The following is an 18,410-nucleotide window of genomic DNA, read 5'->3' as shown; positions in this document are numbered from 1 at the left end:
ATTTTAATTTGTTTGAAAATAAAAGAGTAATAAAGATGTTGTCTTTTTTTAAATACGAATAGGTTTAAAAACGGTTAGCCTCTTATAGATGACACTTAAAAATAAATTAAGAAGAAATAAAGATAGACACTATATTATAGATATGATAGATAGATATAGATATGATATATATTTTAGTGCGTAAAGTTTAAAACTATACAGCTGTCTGGCTAAAAAACCGCCTTTTTTTTTTAAACTAAGGGGAAAGGAATGCATTTTATTTATTGCATTACTTTGTTTGAAAATTAAAGAGAAATAGAGATTTTATCTTTTTTTATTTATTTATTTTACGTAAAGAAAGCGGAATTAATTTTTTTCCTACCAAAAAAATGGGTATGTCGACAGACCGAAATTTAAAATATGTGCTTGCTTTTATATATAGTATAGATATATATAATACAAAATAAATTCGGGTTCAGGTCGAGTTCGGGTTTGTGTCGAATACGGTCAAAATCCATATCCGTCGGGTTTCTATTTTTGATATCCATATCCGAATCCATATCCATTTAGTATCGGATATATCCGTTTTATTCAAGTTCGAATTCGGATAAAATTTTGGGTATCCATACCGATAGACATCCCTACTCTCTCTTTCAGACCCTTTCCTAGCAGCACCCTCTCTCCTGTCTCCCCAGTCCCCACCAACACACACACGTACTTGTACTCTCTCTCTCTCTCTCTCTCTCTCTACCCATACACATACACTATCTCTTTAATATTTAATAATAATTAATTTTTATTATAATATTAATAAAAAAGTATTTATTAATAATAATAAATAGCATTATTATTAAATTATAATTTTCTATTATTACTACTATTATTATTACTAGTACTTAATTTGACTATATATATATATATATATATGACATTATTAAAAATCTGATAAAAACACGCACTCAAAATACAATATGATTATACATTATATAAAAATAAAGATAATATAACTATACATTAAATATGATATAAGTTGATTATATTTGATATATGACTTGACTACACATTTGATATGATATAAAAATTATACGAATATACATTATATAAAAATAAAAGTGATATAAATATACATTTTATATGACATAAAGTTGACTACACTTGATATAAAATTTGACTTGACTACACACTGGATTTAATTATAAAATTGATATGACTATATTTGANACTATACATTTGACATGAAATAAGAATAATATAATTATACATTATGTAAAAATAAAAATGATATAACTATACATTAGATATGATATAAAGTTGACTATAATTGATATAAAATTTAACTTGACTGCACACTCGATTTAATTATAGAACTGACATGACTATATTTGATATAAAGTTAATTATTTTAAAATAACATTTGACATAAAATAAGAATAATACGACTATACATTATGCAAAATCTCCACCCACTTAATATATTAATATATATTAAAGGTATTAATTTATCTTTTTTTTTTTTTTAATCTATAAAAATGAGGCTAGATTAGAAATATTTTTTAAAAGGAGGCTAAATAGGAAATTTTTGTTTCCAAAGAGGCTAGACAAGGTAATAGATATATTTATTTCACTGTGAGTTGAGGGGCATTCTGTGTGATTATTTTTGTCTATTATTTTCTATATTTTTTTATGCTATGATCCTAATGTCTATCAGCTTGATTTTTTTATTGATGCTAAACTGTGGAGATTAACTCACATAAATTTTTTTTTTTTCTCATTTTGGGCTCATTCTTATATTTTTTATCTAGTTTTAGGGACACACTTTTTTCTTTTTTTTTTTCCCTTCAGAATGTGCTTATTTTATTTTCAAAATTAAGCTTAATAATCATGTAATTAACTTACAACCTTTTCAACAAAGTGCATACAAACTCTAACCTTAAGAATAGTTATTATTTTTTATCTTTGTTTACACCAAATAGGATAGTAAAATAATAGTCCTAGTCCTCCTTGAGGCGGAGTGGAAGTAGACCTGTCATCAATGAATATGAATACCAAAAATTTTATCTAAATCCGAATCGTTAAACGAATATATCTGATGATAAATAGATATAGTTTTAGATACCAATATAAAAAATAAAAATCCGCCGAATTTAGATTCGGATATGAATTTTAGCTCTTTCCGATTTAAACACGAACTCAAATTGATTGTTTGATGTAATATTTAAATTTGTAATTTAAAATTTTAGATTTAATATAATATATTTTGAAATATGATAAAGAAAAATAATTATTTCAAATTTGGATTTTCGGGCTGAGGTTCGGGTTTCGAATTTTTTATCGGGTTCGGATTTGGATTTAGATTTTTAAAATCTGTTAGATTTGGATTTCGAATTTGCAGACGAATTCGGATTTAGATTTTAAAAAATCCGCCTCGAGTCCGATCCGTTGATGGCCGGTCATTTTGTGATTTGTGGTCTGTGTTAATTATTATAAATTTTGGAGAGTATATCTAGAATGCCTTTTAAAATTTAAAAAAAATCTAACATATTGCTTGCAGATAAAATGCTTTTTTATGATTTTAAATTTTTTTTACGAAATATCCTAAAAATCTTAAGGGTTTACTAATGGGAGATGTTTTAAAAGAGTATTTTCGGAATAGAAAAATATGTTTTAAAAATTTAATAGTAGTGAGGAGGTACATAAACAAAAGCTATTTTTAATATTTATATAATGTTAAATTTTATTATATTATAAAATTTATCATTAAATAAGATAGTAAAATTATAGTCAGTGTTTGCTCAAACCAAACTTTGGGCAATGTTGCCAAATCCGCTCCTAGCATAAATATAGATTTTACATTTCGTTCATCCAAGATTCTTTTATTCTAGTTTTATCTAATTTTTTTTAACTAAAAATTTATTTTCGGCTCTGTTAATTCTAAAATAGTGGAGATGTAATATTTACGCTCATGAATAAGTGCACAGATAGCATTTTATAATTATTTTAGGATGAAAAGAGCAACAACATTTAAATAACAAAATGCAAAATCACGCGGAATCAATCCAACCATGCACCCTTCAATTAAACAAGCAAGATATATTGCAATAAAAAGAAATAACAAATTCTTTCGAGCACAAAACACACACACACAACCAAACACACAAGCAAAGAAGTAGCAAAGAATTCACCTGTACTGCAAAATACGAAGCAGATCATTCCTATACTCAGAGGACCACCGGACTCGGCGGTACTTGTGACACATTTGACGGCGGTGGAGGCGAATACGCTGGGGGAGGCGGCGAAGGTGGAAAGTGCGGTGGGAGCGGCGGCGAAGGTGGAAAATGTGGCGGAGGGGATGGCGGAGGGGATGGCGGTGGGGGCGACGGCAGTGGCGGAGAATGAGGTGGAGGAGATGGCAGCGGAGGCGACCGCGGCTGGCGAGAGAAATGGTCGGGGGGGGGGGAGGTTGGCATGTGCGGAGCGGACTTACGATTGTCTGTGGAGAATGCGGCGGTGGCGCGAGACGTACGCACGTGCGTGCGGTGGCGGGCGTGCAAGAACCCGCCGTCGCAATTGTGCCAGCAATTGCAAGAAAGCATAAATTGCTGCAGCTTCAATCCCTCACTTCTCATTTCGTCTCTCTAATTGCATATAATTAATATTTCTTTACTGTTATCATTCAACTATTAATCTTTCTCGGCACGCGCATGCTCAAAGCTTATATGTCTACCATCTTAATTGTTGCTAAACTGGAAAGCTATATATATATATAGTAGAGCTACTATGCTATCGGAAGCATAGAGAATCTGGTGCTTCCGATTTTTTGGTCCTTAGATCAATCCCTTTAATTATTTTTAACCTTTGGATTAATACTATTAACCTGTGGAGACCACTCAACCCTAGGGATACTAAACCCTGGGGGAACCGCAATCATCCAAACCGTATAATTTTTTATTCAATGGTCAAAAAGTTGGAAGCATCAGATCTTCTATGCTTCCGATAGCATAGTAGCTGTACATTATATATATATATATATATATATATATATATATATATATATATATATATATATATATATATATATATATATATATATATAATTCGGCTATGGTGCTTGTAAATTTTTTACCGTTAGATTTACATCTTTAATCATTTTCACCCGTTAGATTATACTATTCAACCAACCACCCACTCAACCCTAGGAGGCCCATATCATCCTAACCGCACATCCCTTAATCCAAGGGCCGAAAACTTACAAGCACCAATGATTTGTACTTTTTAAAAGCATAGGAGCTCAATTCTATATATATATATACACACACACACACCAATTTATGAGTATGAAGAGTTCTATACTCATATAGAGTAGAACTATTATACTATTAGAAGCACAACAATTTTTGTGCTGCTAAGTTTCAAACCATCTATCAATTATAATAGATGGTTAAGATGAGAAAGAGAAGAGAAATTGGAGAGAAATTCAAAAGAAGAAAAATTAAAACAGAAATGAAAGAAATGAAATATTAATCCTAACCATACATCAAAATTAATAGATAGTTAAAAACTTAGGAGTACAAGGGCCACAGTAGCCCAACTCTCTATATATAGAGTAGAACTATTGTACTATTATGAGCACAGCAGTCTTGTGCTCCTGGCTTCGTTTGGTTCGGGAATTAGTAGGAACTAGTTATACCGGGGATAGATACAAGTATGAATTTTTATAAAAACAAAGGTATTTTTTTGTTTGGATGAAAATGTGAGTATAAGCTGGAAATAAAAAAATTGTGTTTGGATGGTTATTAGGAATAAGAGGAATAGTTGTTAGTTACAAATAGAAAATAATGATATTACCCTTATAATTGAATTTAAATTTTTAAATTTTAAACTTATAATTTTAAAATAAAAATTAAAAATTTTAACTTTTAAATTTTAAAATTTGAAATTAAAATTTAAAATTTTAATTTTCAAATTTTTAATTTTAAATATCAAATTTTAAATTTAAGACTAAATTTAAATTTCAAAGATATAGAATAGCAAATTTAAAATTTAAAAACTAAAAGTAACAAATTTAAAATTTAAAATTTAAAAATATTAAATTTAAAAATTAAACTTTAAAATTTATAATTTTAAAATTATAATGTTTAAAAATTTAAATTTAAATTTAAAATAAAAATCTCTCTCTCTCGTCTTTCTGTCTCTCTTACCCGGGGTGGGAACAATCTATAGGAAGACCCGGGTGGGAATCAACAGTCCCACAATTTTTTTTTTGTTGGGTTATAAATGGGGGGGGATAAATCATCTATCGCACCTCTTTATACCCGATCTCAAAGCTCTTACCCTAGTTAAATGTTCTAACTCTTCTATTCAATTGTTTAATTAATATTGGCATAGTGATGAAATGGAAGAGAAATTAGAGATATTAAGTTTAAAAAGAAGAAAATGAGAGGAAATATTAATAGAATAAGATATTAAGACCTAAGTCTAAACTAATTGATTAGGTGAAATTAGAATTATATAAATTATCGTTGCTATACTCCCATAATAGCACACTACCTTTACTCTCTCTCTCTCTCTCGCTCTCTCTCTCTCTCTCTCTCGTCTATTAGAATTATATTAGTAGCTTAGTAAGAAGTCTCCCAAACAGCTCATGAAGGTCATTTGATGTTAGTCATTGGATTGATGTATATTTTTGTGAGGTTGAGAAGTATGGTGGTTAGTTTTGGTTGTTGGTTAGGTGATATAGTATTGATCTCAAGTATTAATAATCAAATTACGGAGATCCAGTAGAAGCTATAAACTTCTAGTATAGGCATTCTCAAGAATTGGTTGCTTTTTAAAAGTATCTAGCTCAATATATAAGATTAAATCTATATATATAATCATGATGAGCTATCTATTTGCATGTCGAAGCCAGAGGCCTTCCGTGCTTCAAGCTCATGTTTCGACTTGCGACTTTTGATCGTCGTCAGCTCGGTTAACTATCTCAGAGTATTTGAAGTAGCGCTAGAAATAAATTTATGATTTAAGATATCATGGCCTATGGACGAAGGGCTTAAAATCAACTGGCTGAAAATAAAAAATCTTATCAAAGATGTGATAATATGACATTAAAATTTAACTCAAGAGATATTATCTTGTTTATATAGTATAAAAGAATTCTTCTATCAAAATTGTCACATGTTGGATAATTTCTACAAACCCCTAAACCTTGCAAATCGGCTGCACTACGACCATCGGAATTGTTACTTTTTGAGCGCCATTCGATACTAGGCCAAATATATCGGAAAAATGATAAAAATATTTTCTAGTACTTCAAATCTCTAGACATGATTAAACGGAGCCCTGATCGACGAATTCGAAAGTCGCACAGTGAAAAGAAGCGTGGAAGCACAAAAGGCTCCGAGTTTCCCGATAGCCAGATAGCCACCTATAATATATATATATATATGATATATATATATATATATATATATATATATATATATATATAGGCTAGAATATATCGATAGGGCAAATGACTCGTTACCACCGACATTTGTTTTTCGATGATCAGAGCCTGCCAAATCGATGATGTGACACCGTGAATATGACTCTATACCACTTGAAGTATCTAGTAATCAATTTTATTTTTCGATATGGTCTCAGTGTCCATCAAGTGGGCGTAAAAAGAACGTCTCGAAAATGAATTCCTCTAAAAAGTGATGATAGAAATTTTGTAATCAAGTCCATCCGGTCCAGATCGACGAGTATAGAATCTTATTCAATAGTTTAAAGAATTTTGTAACCCACAGTTCAATTGATTTGGATAGCTTAACAAGGACCGTTAAATGAAAAAAACCCTCATACTACCAATTAAATTATAACTTTTGAAATCCTTTGATCATTAGGGTGATGATGTTGACAAAATTTGAAATTTGATTTCTAGCATATTCAAGTGGTATAGAGTGCTATTCAACGGTTGCTTATCATCCAAATTATAAAGGCTCTCATCATCGAAAATAAATTGGTGGCAATGGGAGCTAGTTTGCTACCGACAGCATCCAGATCAACTATATATTATATTTAATAGTATATATATATATATAATATTTATTTATATATATATAGTTGAGCTGGAATACTATCGGTAGCAAACCGGCTCCGTTGCCATCTATTTGTTTTTGATGATAGAGCCTCCAAATCAATGATCGACACCATTGAACATGATCTATACCGCTTAAAGTATCTAGAAATCAAATTTCATACTTTTTCGATATTATTCTCTTGTCCATCAGGTGGGCGCAAAAATGAACGGCTGAGAATGAATATCCTCTAAAAAGTGATGATAGGAATTTTATAATCAAGATCGAAAGTATAGATCTTGTTTTAAATAGTTTAAAGAATTTTCTAACCAATATTCAATTGATTTGAATAACTTTACATCGTTAAACGAGAAAACACCTCATATCTATCATTAAAATTGTAAATTTTGAAACCCTTTGTTAATTAGGTCAATGATATCGATATTTGAAATTTGGTTTCTAAATACTTTAAGTGGTATAAATCATGTCCAACGGTACCTATCGTCGATTCGGAGGCTCCATCATCGAAAACAAATGGGTGACAACGGAGTCCGTTTGCTACCGATAGCATTCCAGTTCAACTCTCTCTCTCTCTCTCTCTCTCTCTATATATATATATATATATATATATATATTTGAACTCCTAGGATTTTAAAAGCACCATTTCATAGTTCTTATTATTTTTGGCCTTTGGACCGAAGATTTGTACACTAAGAAAAATTTACTAAATAAGGAATGGATTACAACTTTACTAAAAAAAAAAATTCTTGAAAGCAAAAAAAAAAAGGAGCTCCCCAGTTTTCATCAGTTTTTATTACCAAGCAAATCCTGTACTGATTCATATAGAAATTCTATTTAAAAAATATTAAAAATACAATGATGCTAGAGAAAGCCTTGGCCTCGTTGGATTTCTTATTTATTTTTTATTTTCTAAATAGATTTTTTTTTTTTTTTTTGAGATAAAGGTAGCATGCTACCCGCTTCATTTATTTCATTTAGAAATAAACTTAGCTAGAAATGTGAATCAACTAGAATTCGAACTTAGGTCTCGGGTACCAACCACCAAACCCTTTGCCACTTGCTCTAGGGACACTTGCTCTAGGGACGGTCGGTTAAATAAAATTTTGTTTGTCCAAAGATGTAGGAGGGGTACAATAGATTAATTGTAATCTATTTATTCGAAGTGTTTACTTGGGAACAAACAATAAAAGCTTGAAAACAACTTTTTATCAAATAATACTTTTTAAAATAAAATAACATTAACCTTGACTGAATGTATTATAAACTCATCAAATATAATAACAAAAAAACAGGTCTTTCCTTTAACATATAACACCAAAAGTTACATAAAATTAGTACTTTAAAAAATAAAAAAATTGGTAAAGATAACAAACACCGCCTAAATTTTTTATTTTAAAATTACAAATTATTAGTCAAATTAATTAGAAAGTTTATCAAATTCATTCTTAATTTGTTTAAACTTAATTACTATAATAATCACTTCTCAGTTCACAATATTTTCCACCCCTTCTTACCAACCTTTGAATAGAAAATGTTACATACATACCTATCGCTAGTCATCTATGGTCCTGAAACAACGTAATGTACAAAGAAGATACTACTCAATATAACAAATTCTAACTTTTTAAATCACATAGCCACAACATGCAAATGAGTTAAAACTCACGAGGACTATGTTTACCCCATAAGAACAGTCCCATAATTAAGTTAAAAACAATGCATGAATTCAATAATTTATGAATTTGACAAAAAGAAAATGCATTTAACATTAAACCACCAAAATTTATGATTCCAAATACATAGAATCCTTGCCAGGACATGCTTATAATTCATAGATTTTATTAGAGCCACACAATGTGAGGCGGAGCAACTGCAGGGCCATTTTGAAATAGGCCAATGAAAAGTATTTCTTTCTTTTTTTTTCACTAACTTCCCCTCAATTTTCATTTATTTTGATTCGAGTTATTTGAGTCGGTTTCTTTAGAATTAATACCTTTAGCTATTAATCACTATATAGCTTATAGTTGAGGGAATCTCTCCATGCATATTAATGCTTAAAATGCCTCACATTGGTGAAGAGAAGAGCCACCCCATACTTGTTGCAACATTCCACAGCATCATTATCCCGCATACTCCCGCCCGGTTCGGCGATCACGGTTACGCCATTCTGGCACGCTTCTTCAACTGCGTCGTTCCACGCTGTCAATTGAACAAGGGTGAATATTTTTATAACAAACACAGTAATAAGCAGGAGAAAGCAAAGCGCTGATTACAAAACAAACAGAATGAAAGCCGCCACTCATACTCACACTAGTTCAATTTTCAGTTTCCTAATAAGGAAAAGCACTTCGAACAGAGTCGGCCCAAACCAGTTTCGTTTTATCATATATATAAACTGCTCGCGACACTATTTGTAGCTAACAAATATATAAACCACAGAATCAAAATAAAGCCAACTATTTCAGTTCGGCTTTGGCTCTAGTTATGGTTCCTTATTTTATTCCTCTTTGTCCGATTTTCAGTTCGTTTTTTTCCTGACAATCGCTAGTTCTGGTTCAGTCCATTTTTATTCAAAAACCAAGCCAAATCGAACAGTGTATGCCACCAGAAATACCTAAAAGTAGGATGCTGTTTATACTACCGTTGGCCACCATAAAAATTTCAAGCTGTTTATGCAACCTTTGAAAAGAAACCTTCCAATTGTTTATTTTGTTACGGTTCAAAGCATAAAGAACAGGCTTGTGAGAAATAAAATTCTTCATTTAAAGGCAATCCAAACGATTAATACCACAATTGAATCTACAAATTTTCTGTCTATGACATCACCATTGAAACCTTTGGCAGACATAAAAAGGGCCAGGACATCCAAAAAATTTTCCAAACAAGCATGCATTACTATCGATGTCAAGAATAATTGTATCTATTAATTAACAATAAACTGTCTATAAAAAATTCCCTTACCAAATGGGAAAAAGGCATCGCTGGCCAGAGCGGCTCCCTTAGCTTCTTCGCCAGCTTTCCGAAAAGCAATTCTTAAGCTCTCCAATCTATTTGGTTGCCCACTTCCCATTCCCAACATACAGTTATTCTGCAGTGATTCCATTATTCAAGGCCCATTATAGTTAAAACAGATCAAAATGAAATCCAAAAAGAACTGATTGGAAAAATAATTGTATAACAGTGACAAACTAGAACAACTTTTCATCTCATACTTTAGGAAACTAATTTGTAATACACTAATTATGTTTTATTATTTATCAGGCAATATCTTCTATCACAAAATAGCACGTAATGATGAAGTAAAGAAACAAACCAACCTTGGCTATTACGATGGCATTACTCTTAACATGCTTGACACAAAGCCATGCAAACTTTGCATCAGAAAGCTCATTTTCTTGTGGAACTCTTTGAGACATTACATTAAATTTAATATCTTCAGGGGTTAAATCGTCAGACTCTTGGGCCAACCAACCGCCACCAACTTGCCGGAGAGAGAGCATCCCACTTCCACTCTTTTTTGCTTCAAGGATTCTCAAAGTCTTCGACTTACCTCGTAAGACCTCAAGACCCTTTTCTGTGTACTTAGGTGCTACCACTATCTCATAAAACATTCGAGTTTCACCATCTGTTGGGCTCCTAAATTCTCGGATTTCCCTCGCAAGATCCTAGACATCAAATATCAGTATACGAAGAGAAACTAGTAAGATTTGAAGAAGTAAACAAAGAGTAAATTGCAGATTCATGAGCTTTCAATTCGATGCCACATTCTTTCGATTGTCACAATAGGGTCCCCACTCTTTTTACAAGGTTTCAATCTGATGCCCACAACCAGTAGTTACAATTAGGAAGGTAACATCGATTATTTCGTGTAACCAAGTTGTCCACTTAAAATTGTAACAAAATAATAGAGGTAACAATTGAAAGATCAGGGACAACTGATTAGATTTTACCCTAAAACAAACGTATTCTCAATTGCGCACCTCGTCAATTGTTGTGTTAAAGGCAACTATTCCACCAAATGCGCTAACAGGATCTGCCTTCACAGCTAGCCTGTATGCCTCAAGAATATCTTGGCGAGATGCTACTCCGCATGGATTTGTATGCTTCACGATGACACAGGTGGGGTTTTTGAACTCCGATACACAATTCCAAGCAGCATCCGCATCTAAATAGTTATTGTAAGACATTTCCTGTAGAATGAAGAGGAGGATAATGCCAGAAACCCAAAAAGTTGGTTTTATAGATATGCTTCTATGAGATGCTAACATCTTAATTGGACAGAATCAAAAGATCTCTGATTAACCCACACTCAAATGCCTTACCTATAAGGAACCCAACTATATTTTCTAATAATATGCATTTATTATAACAATAACAAGACACAAAGAGTGCTGATAATTCCAATTCATGGGAAGATAAAGGGAACAAATCAAAATGAACCAAAATGCTCAGAAATTTTAACTATTCACTAATGTACTCTGATAAATAAACTTTCACCTTTCACATCTTACTACAATGGTAAGATAAATATTGGCATCCTAATACAATATGAGTAATTGATACTTAAGCAGGGTAGATATGTTAAACAAAATGAATTTCATAGCAAGTAAATATTCCAAGCACCATGATCCCTATTACTAAATAGGTCAAACATAATCAGAAAGTTGCGTAAGTTCAGTTGATATAGGCAAGACAAGCCCATGTAAGTCAAATTCTCTTGCAAAATTAACAATCAAGTGACTAAAAAAAAAAAAGCAAGCAGTTAGAGGAAAATTTCTTAATATAGTTAGGACGAAACTTCTTGTATTAAATCCCTAGCACTATGTCATGGTAGTCTCTTAGCAGAAAAGCAGGGGAAAAAGGAAAGCAAAACCCCTGAGACAGGAACAATGGAAGCCACATATTTGTTGAATATCTGTTTCAAGCAGTACTAGAACTGCATTAGGCTGTCAAATACTTTCGGAGACACATACTTGATTCTAAAGACACTAGTATATGACATTTCTGCAACTGAATTTAACGTAGAAGGAACTACAAAGAGATAGCCCCTAGATCAATGTTTTCTCTACATGCTTAAGTTCTTAAAACTTTCCCAAAAATTGATGATACTGCTTAGCCTGTCACATTCCAGCCATTAAGGGGGCGTTTGGATTGACGAATCTGTAGATCCAACGTAAGTCAAATGTAGTGGTTTTTGAGTTTCCTTGAAGTGTGATTATTTTTTTGTTGTTTGTTTTGATGTAACTCATACAGTCTGAAAGTTAAATTCAATTACTTCTTCTGTTTGTTTTGATGTAACTTGATGCTGGTAAAATTAGTTTTTTGAGTTCCGTTGTTTGTTTTGATGTAAGTGGATCCTATTATCTCCTAAATATAGTAGTAAATTTACCACTATAAAATTTAACCTATTATATAATTAAATTTTTTATTATTATTTAAAGGTAATCCTAATTTATTATAAATAAGGTAATTCTAACCCATTATAAAGGAAGTAGAGTATAGGTTTTACTGTGTAATTAATTTTTTAGAGGAGGTTGAGTGTGGTGGAAGTCGAGTTCGGCACTTTAGAGGAGGAAGTCGAGAGTAGGTGAAGTGGAGCTAACTTGAGTTATATTATATTTTTCACTTACACCAAAATAAATAACGGAAGTGATGGAACTTGAGTTCCATCACTCCACTTACATCAAAACAAACGGGCCCTAAGCTGAAAATCACATACAGGGTCCCCCTGTAAATGAATCCTTATGTATATATCTACTTTTACAAGATAAGTGGTGCAAGTTGACCTAATATGATCTAATTATTATCCTATAGTACTTTAAAAAGATATTAGCTTCATAGAAAATTCAATTAATACATTATATAAGCATGTTCATTTCTTTCTTGAGCTGATAATAGGTTGCACATTTGTATTAATAGATTTCCTTCTCGCAAGTTTCACAACATAACCAAAATTTAAACTAAGAAACAACAAAAGCAAATCAAATATAGATCACCATAATAATTCAGGCTACATCTATTATACGGTGGGCATTTTTCTTACCTTCCCATGATGTTGTGTAGCAGTAGCAATACCTCCAGAATTCACCACGGAAAGACTCTTATCCTCATAAAATGCAGCCTTTTGATGAGGATTTTCTCCATATCGAAGTGGAGACCTCAGGGATAAAGGCACTGTTAGGTTGGGGGGAAATTTATCTCCTACAAATAAAATTAATTGCGTTACCAGATGATACTGTGCTAATTATATGCATATAAAGTGCAAGCTAGATATGGACAATAATAACTCTTACCTCCTGCCGACTGCCTCCACAGCCACTCTGAAACTGCTGAATCATAAGAAGCAACATGCTGGAAAGCCTTCCACGCCAGCTTCTTGCGAAAACCCTGATCATCTTGCTGCCCTTGTAGAAATTCTAAGACTGCAGGATAGTCTTTATAATCAACCACAACCAAAACATCTGCATGATTCTGTTTAGAAATACCTGTTATCATATTTAAGCTAGAAAATGAAAAGGCGTGGAGATACTACTAAGCTTAAAAGTTCAAACAGTAACCTTAGCAGCAGCTCTGATCAAGGTAGGACCACCAATGTCAATATTCTCAATCCCATCCTCAAATGTAACTCCACCAATAGAAGTAACTTTATCGTAGAATGGGTACAAATTCACAACCACTATATCGAATAAACCTGAATAATTTATTTCATTCATACCAAGAAAAAAACAAAAAATTAGGTCATGAGAAGAAAACGAACAAAGATTAAATGCATAGAAAAGCCATAGAAAACTCACCAATGTTATGCTTATCCAAGGCTTCCATATGATGCTTTTGATCTCTTCGAGCAAGGATACCAGCATGTATGCCAGGATGCAAAGTTTTCACTCTACCATCTAACTGCAGGAGAAAATCAATTATAAACACATAAGTTCCAAATGAGTAGTATATTATACATTTATCAAAAGAAAGCAGTTGCTAGTTCTATATACAGACAGTTATAGTACAAACACAATCACTTCTAATTCACAGAAAAATCACTTTTGTATATGCTATTGGCAACCGACCACGCTACATGTACAATCCAAGAGATCTAGAACTACCAAACTTCAAGATCATAAAAAATGAGATTTGCATTAGATTGTAACATTTCAGGGTAAAAGGACTTCCCAATCTCGTAGGCACCTTAGTAGATCTCATACAGTAGCAAAAGAACAGCAGCAGCAAATAATCAGCAATGATAAATAGAACATATTAGAAACGACAGTTATCGATTTTGAAAGCTAATCATCATAAGATCAAAAAACTAGAAAGCAAAAATAATCAACCAGCCAAGCATCGCTAGTGCAGTAGCTCTCTTGACTAGAAACAACAAGTTCTAAATTGCTCCTAAACGATAAGCAAAATTTCTAACACACGGAAACTCCATATTAGCAGCCAAATAAAGAAAACCATAGCTAAACACAGCATAGGACAACATGACCAAGATAAAGCTATTAAAAAATGAGGCCTCTAAAAATTCATTTATCAGAAAATAAATGAACATAAAGCCAGTCATCTATATAACCTAACACTCATAGTCATCACAAATATACAAGTAGTCGAAAGATCCAACAGAGCCCATATGCAAGAGAAATGTACAATAATAGATCAATATTCATCATAGTTGTAAGTAACAAGTAAAAAACAAAAAACAAAACTCAGATAACGTAGAAGTCAAAAAACATAGGATTATAAAATTCACCATTTCTGGAAAATTGGTTATACTTTCAACTTTCGTGACAGTAACTCCAGCTTTTTCTAAAGCAGATGCAGTCCCGCCAGTTGAGACAATATGATAACTGCAGAGAATGCTCTTCATAAGAAACTTATCATAACATATGCCTGCAAAGTTGCAAACTACAAGTTTGTTGCTAATAATTCACCTTTATTATAACTAGAGTGATGACAACAGACAGCCAAATAATGAACCTTGAAGAAACAAGAAATATAGCAGATTTAAAATAAAGAACTGATTCATCAGAACATCAAGATTATTGCATTGAAAGACATTATCAAGTTAGTCTTCTAAAATATGAGTCAACAAACATAAGCATATGCTTTAAACAAACTAACTGATAAATTGTTCACCACAACAAATAGACCGGTTTAATCCTTTCCCAACAGTTGGAAAATTTTGCAAAACTTTAACTCAAAGATTTATCTTGTGTAGCAAAGTATAAAACAAATTAAATGGTAAGTGCACTCACCCTAAGTTTTGGAGACCATTTCCAAGGAAAGCAAGATCTGTCTTATCTGACAATGATATCAATGCTTGCTTCGGACCTGTAAAATATACAATAATATAAACATTGCATAGTCACGGAAATATAGAAATTTAAAGGGGTCAAAAAGTAGATGCACTAGTTTTTAGGACTATGACATAGTATTTAAGTTTCTAAAAATAGAATGAAAAACTAAGTGCTAGCAAACAAAAAATTCAACAAGAATTGCATAATCTAATAGTTCAACAAGTAATGATGGTATTCACCAAAACTTTGGAAACATTTATTTCCATCTATACCCGTTACAAAGAAATTCCAGATGAATTAGGTTTTTAGTGGTCAATTTTAAAAGGAATCACCTAGCTGCAAAAATGGAGATCTTATTAATTGACATAAGAATTACTAAATATTTAGAAAAAAGGTAAAAAAACTTGGCTTCTTAATTAATAGTAAACAACTCCATCACTATAAATGAAAACGTTGCTCGATACGTGGGATTGGTTTCTAGTAAGATGGATTGCCGAGCTTACTCTAGGAATTGTTTGGCATATGAAGCACAATATACTTTCTGTACTCACCATCTAATATTGCTTTAAGCCAATATAATTATAATAAGTTAAACAATCGGAACTAAAAATATCTAAGAAGGTACTATTTAGCTTTAACATCTTGATATGACAATAAAATTAAAAAAAAAAAAACTTACGAGGAGAAATATGTAGAGCCTCCATAGTTGTACTAGTCATAGGCTGGGTGTTGCTAGCACTGGGTATTCTACAAAAAAGCAAAAGAAAAGATACACAAGAAAGATCGTTTAGGAACATAATTTCTGTAGTAAAATTTATCCAGTGGAAATAGAAAGTAAAATTGCACGAACAACCCCTCAACCATAGGCCATTTCAAAAGGCCTTCAAACTTTCTTCTCTTTTTATTTTTTATTTGACAACCCCAACTTTGATTTGTTTTAATCTGAGTGATTTTAATTGCGGATTTTGAGAAATTAACGAGTAATCTCATCAAATTTTATAGCTCTGAACTAATTTTCAGCCTAAGAAAGCATGGTTTTAGTTATTAACTAACAACTATAATAGCTAATGGGGCTGTTAATTTTAACAAAATCTCCAATTCGAACGACCCAAATGACTCAAAATAGATATAAGTTGAAGGAGCGTCAGTCGGAAAGAAAATATAGCTACATAAATTTTTACCAAAAGAAAATAATAGTAAAATGGGCACGAAATAACAGGACTAGACAAGCACTTAACTGTGACGAGGATGCTTCCATCGAAGAGATGCTGGAAACAAACACTCTTGAACGAATTCGAGCCGAGCTCAAGCTTCCAATGCAAGACACCTTGCAAATATAAAAGAAGATAAATGAATTACAATTTTCGAGAAAAAGAACAAACTTTTAGAGCAGCAATCAAACAGTTTAAAAGAGAAGTTATCAACACCGATTTATGCATGAACAAATTGAATTACAATTATCGAGAAAAAGGAACAAACTTTTAGAACAGCAACCAAATATTTCAAAAGAGACGCTATCAACATAGAACAACAAGGCATAAACGCACGGTTTTTCTAACCAGAATGATCATATCAAGGACAGAGAAATATAAAAACATAAATCATCCCCGAAGATTTCGAATTAAAAGTACCTATTAGCGTTGCTAGACCTAGTTTGGGATTGCGTAATTACCAAAATCACCAGCTTTCGTGCTTTAAGAAGCTAGAAAAATCCGAAAGCGCTTCGGAGTGATGCTGCTTCTAGCGAGAAGCATGATAATAATAGAAATAAAAAACTTGCACAAAATCGGCAGAAGCAGAAACACCAGGCTCAAGAAGACGACTGCCGCTGCAGCAGCAAAAGCATCAGACTTTCGTGACGCGTTTGCGTTTCCGAAAAGGGCTGTCATCTCTGAAAGCAGAAGCAGAAGCAGGGATCTGTAAGAGGAGGAGGAGGAGGGAACCTTGGCGGGCGCTGAAGAGAGTCGAGCAGCGCCGCCGTCGCCGGAGGCGGAGCAGCAGCAGCAGCCGCGACAGCCGTTGAAGAGCGGAGTGGCGGAGCGGAGAATAGCAGCCATTAGAGAGAGAGAGAGAGAGAGAGAGAGAGAGAGAGACGAGATATACCCTCGAAAACCCTAGAAAGAGGGTGAGGGAGGGGGGGAAGAGAGGTTCGTTTGGTTTTAGAGGAGGAAATCGAGAGAGAGAGGGGTTGGTTTTGTTTTTACCCTAAGAAGGAGAAGGAGAAGGAGAAGGAGAAGAGGCGGCTGTAGGCGGTGTAGAGACGCGTCGTCGGAAGCGTTGTTGGCGTTGGCGGCGGTGGAGCGGTGATGGATTGAGTAGGGGGGGACGGATAGGGAATGTAGCCGGGAAAGAGGGGTTTAAAGGCCTCGACTCAAAAACGACTTTTTGTCCAAATAACCTTATAAAAATTTATATTCGGTTTAGACCTTCTGTGGACGTTAATATTGAAAATACTATTTTTACGTTAACTTCCACACTAACTAAATTAAAGAAGAATTATTTAACTAAATATTTTTTTATAGCGTTATTAAACCAATTATAATATTTTTGAAGGTTATTTTAAAAAAAAATCTAGCTGCCGCAATCAGAAAAAAAATAAAATAAAATTATCCCACTAGAGTTTATCCATAACCCCATTTTGGAATGATTCAAATTTTTTATGCTGCTAATGGGCTCTTTAGCCCTTGTTTAGTTGGGGGTTAAGGGATGGGGGTTAAGGGGTGGAATAACCCCTTAACCCCCATATTATTCCCAAACACCCAAAAAAATGGGTGGGGTTAGCTAATCCCATCTCTAATAAATTATCCCGGGTTAGCTAACCCCGCCAAACTCCAACCAAACACTATTTTCTATTTATAATAACTCACTATCTTTCTTATCCCACCTGCTCCAACCAATCATTACCCTTCTTTATCAATCATTATCTTCTTATCCCACCTACTCTAACCAAACACTATTTTTCATTATTCTAGACTAACTCCAACCCCCAACCAAACACAAAAAAACTTTAATCCCACTTTAACCCTTAACTTAACTCTATTCCTGAAATAGCTATTTTTTTCTTAAT

At 32.9% G+C, this 18,410-nt stretch overlaps 1 protein-coding gene across 1 annotated transcript; it reads right to left on the bottom strand.

Moving 5' to 3' along the window:
• Nucleotides 8,755–17,687, bottom strand: LOC109718672 (bifunctional purine biosynthesis protein PurH). The gene is made up of 13 exons (XM_020245013.1): nt 17,287–17,687; nt 16,582–16,670; nt 16,023–16,090; nt 15,302–15,377; nt 14,797–14,893; nt 13,850–13,952; nt 13,613–13,746; nt 13,349–13,526; nt 13,099–13,256; nt 11,036–11,245; nt 10,373–10,720; nt 10,017–10,143; nt 8,755–9,254 (listed from the first exon to the last, which is right to left on the bottom strand). The coding sequence occupies exons 1-13, from the start codon at nt 17,398–17,400 to the stop codon at nt 9,103–9,105; spliced, it is 1,854 nt and encodes a 617-aa protein (XP_020100602.1). The 5' UTR covers nt 17,401–17,687; the 3' UTR covers nt 8,755–9,102.

Source organism: Ananas comosus, linkage group 12 (assembly GCF_001540865.1).
Source record: "Ananas comosus cultivar F153 linkage group 12, ASM154086v1, whole genome shotgun sequence".
Classification (NCBI taxonomy): Eukaryota; Viridiplantae; Streptophyta; class Magnoliopsida; order Poales; family Bromeliaceae; genus Ananas; species Ananas comosus.
Note: the sequence above shows the minus strand (reverse complement) of the source record. Positions and strands in the feature narration are given on the sequence as shown.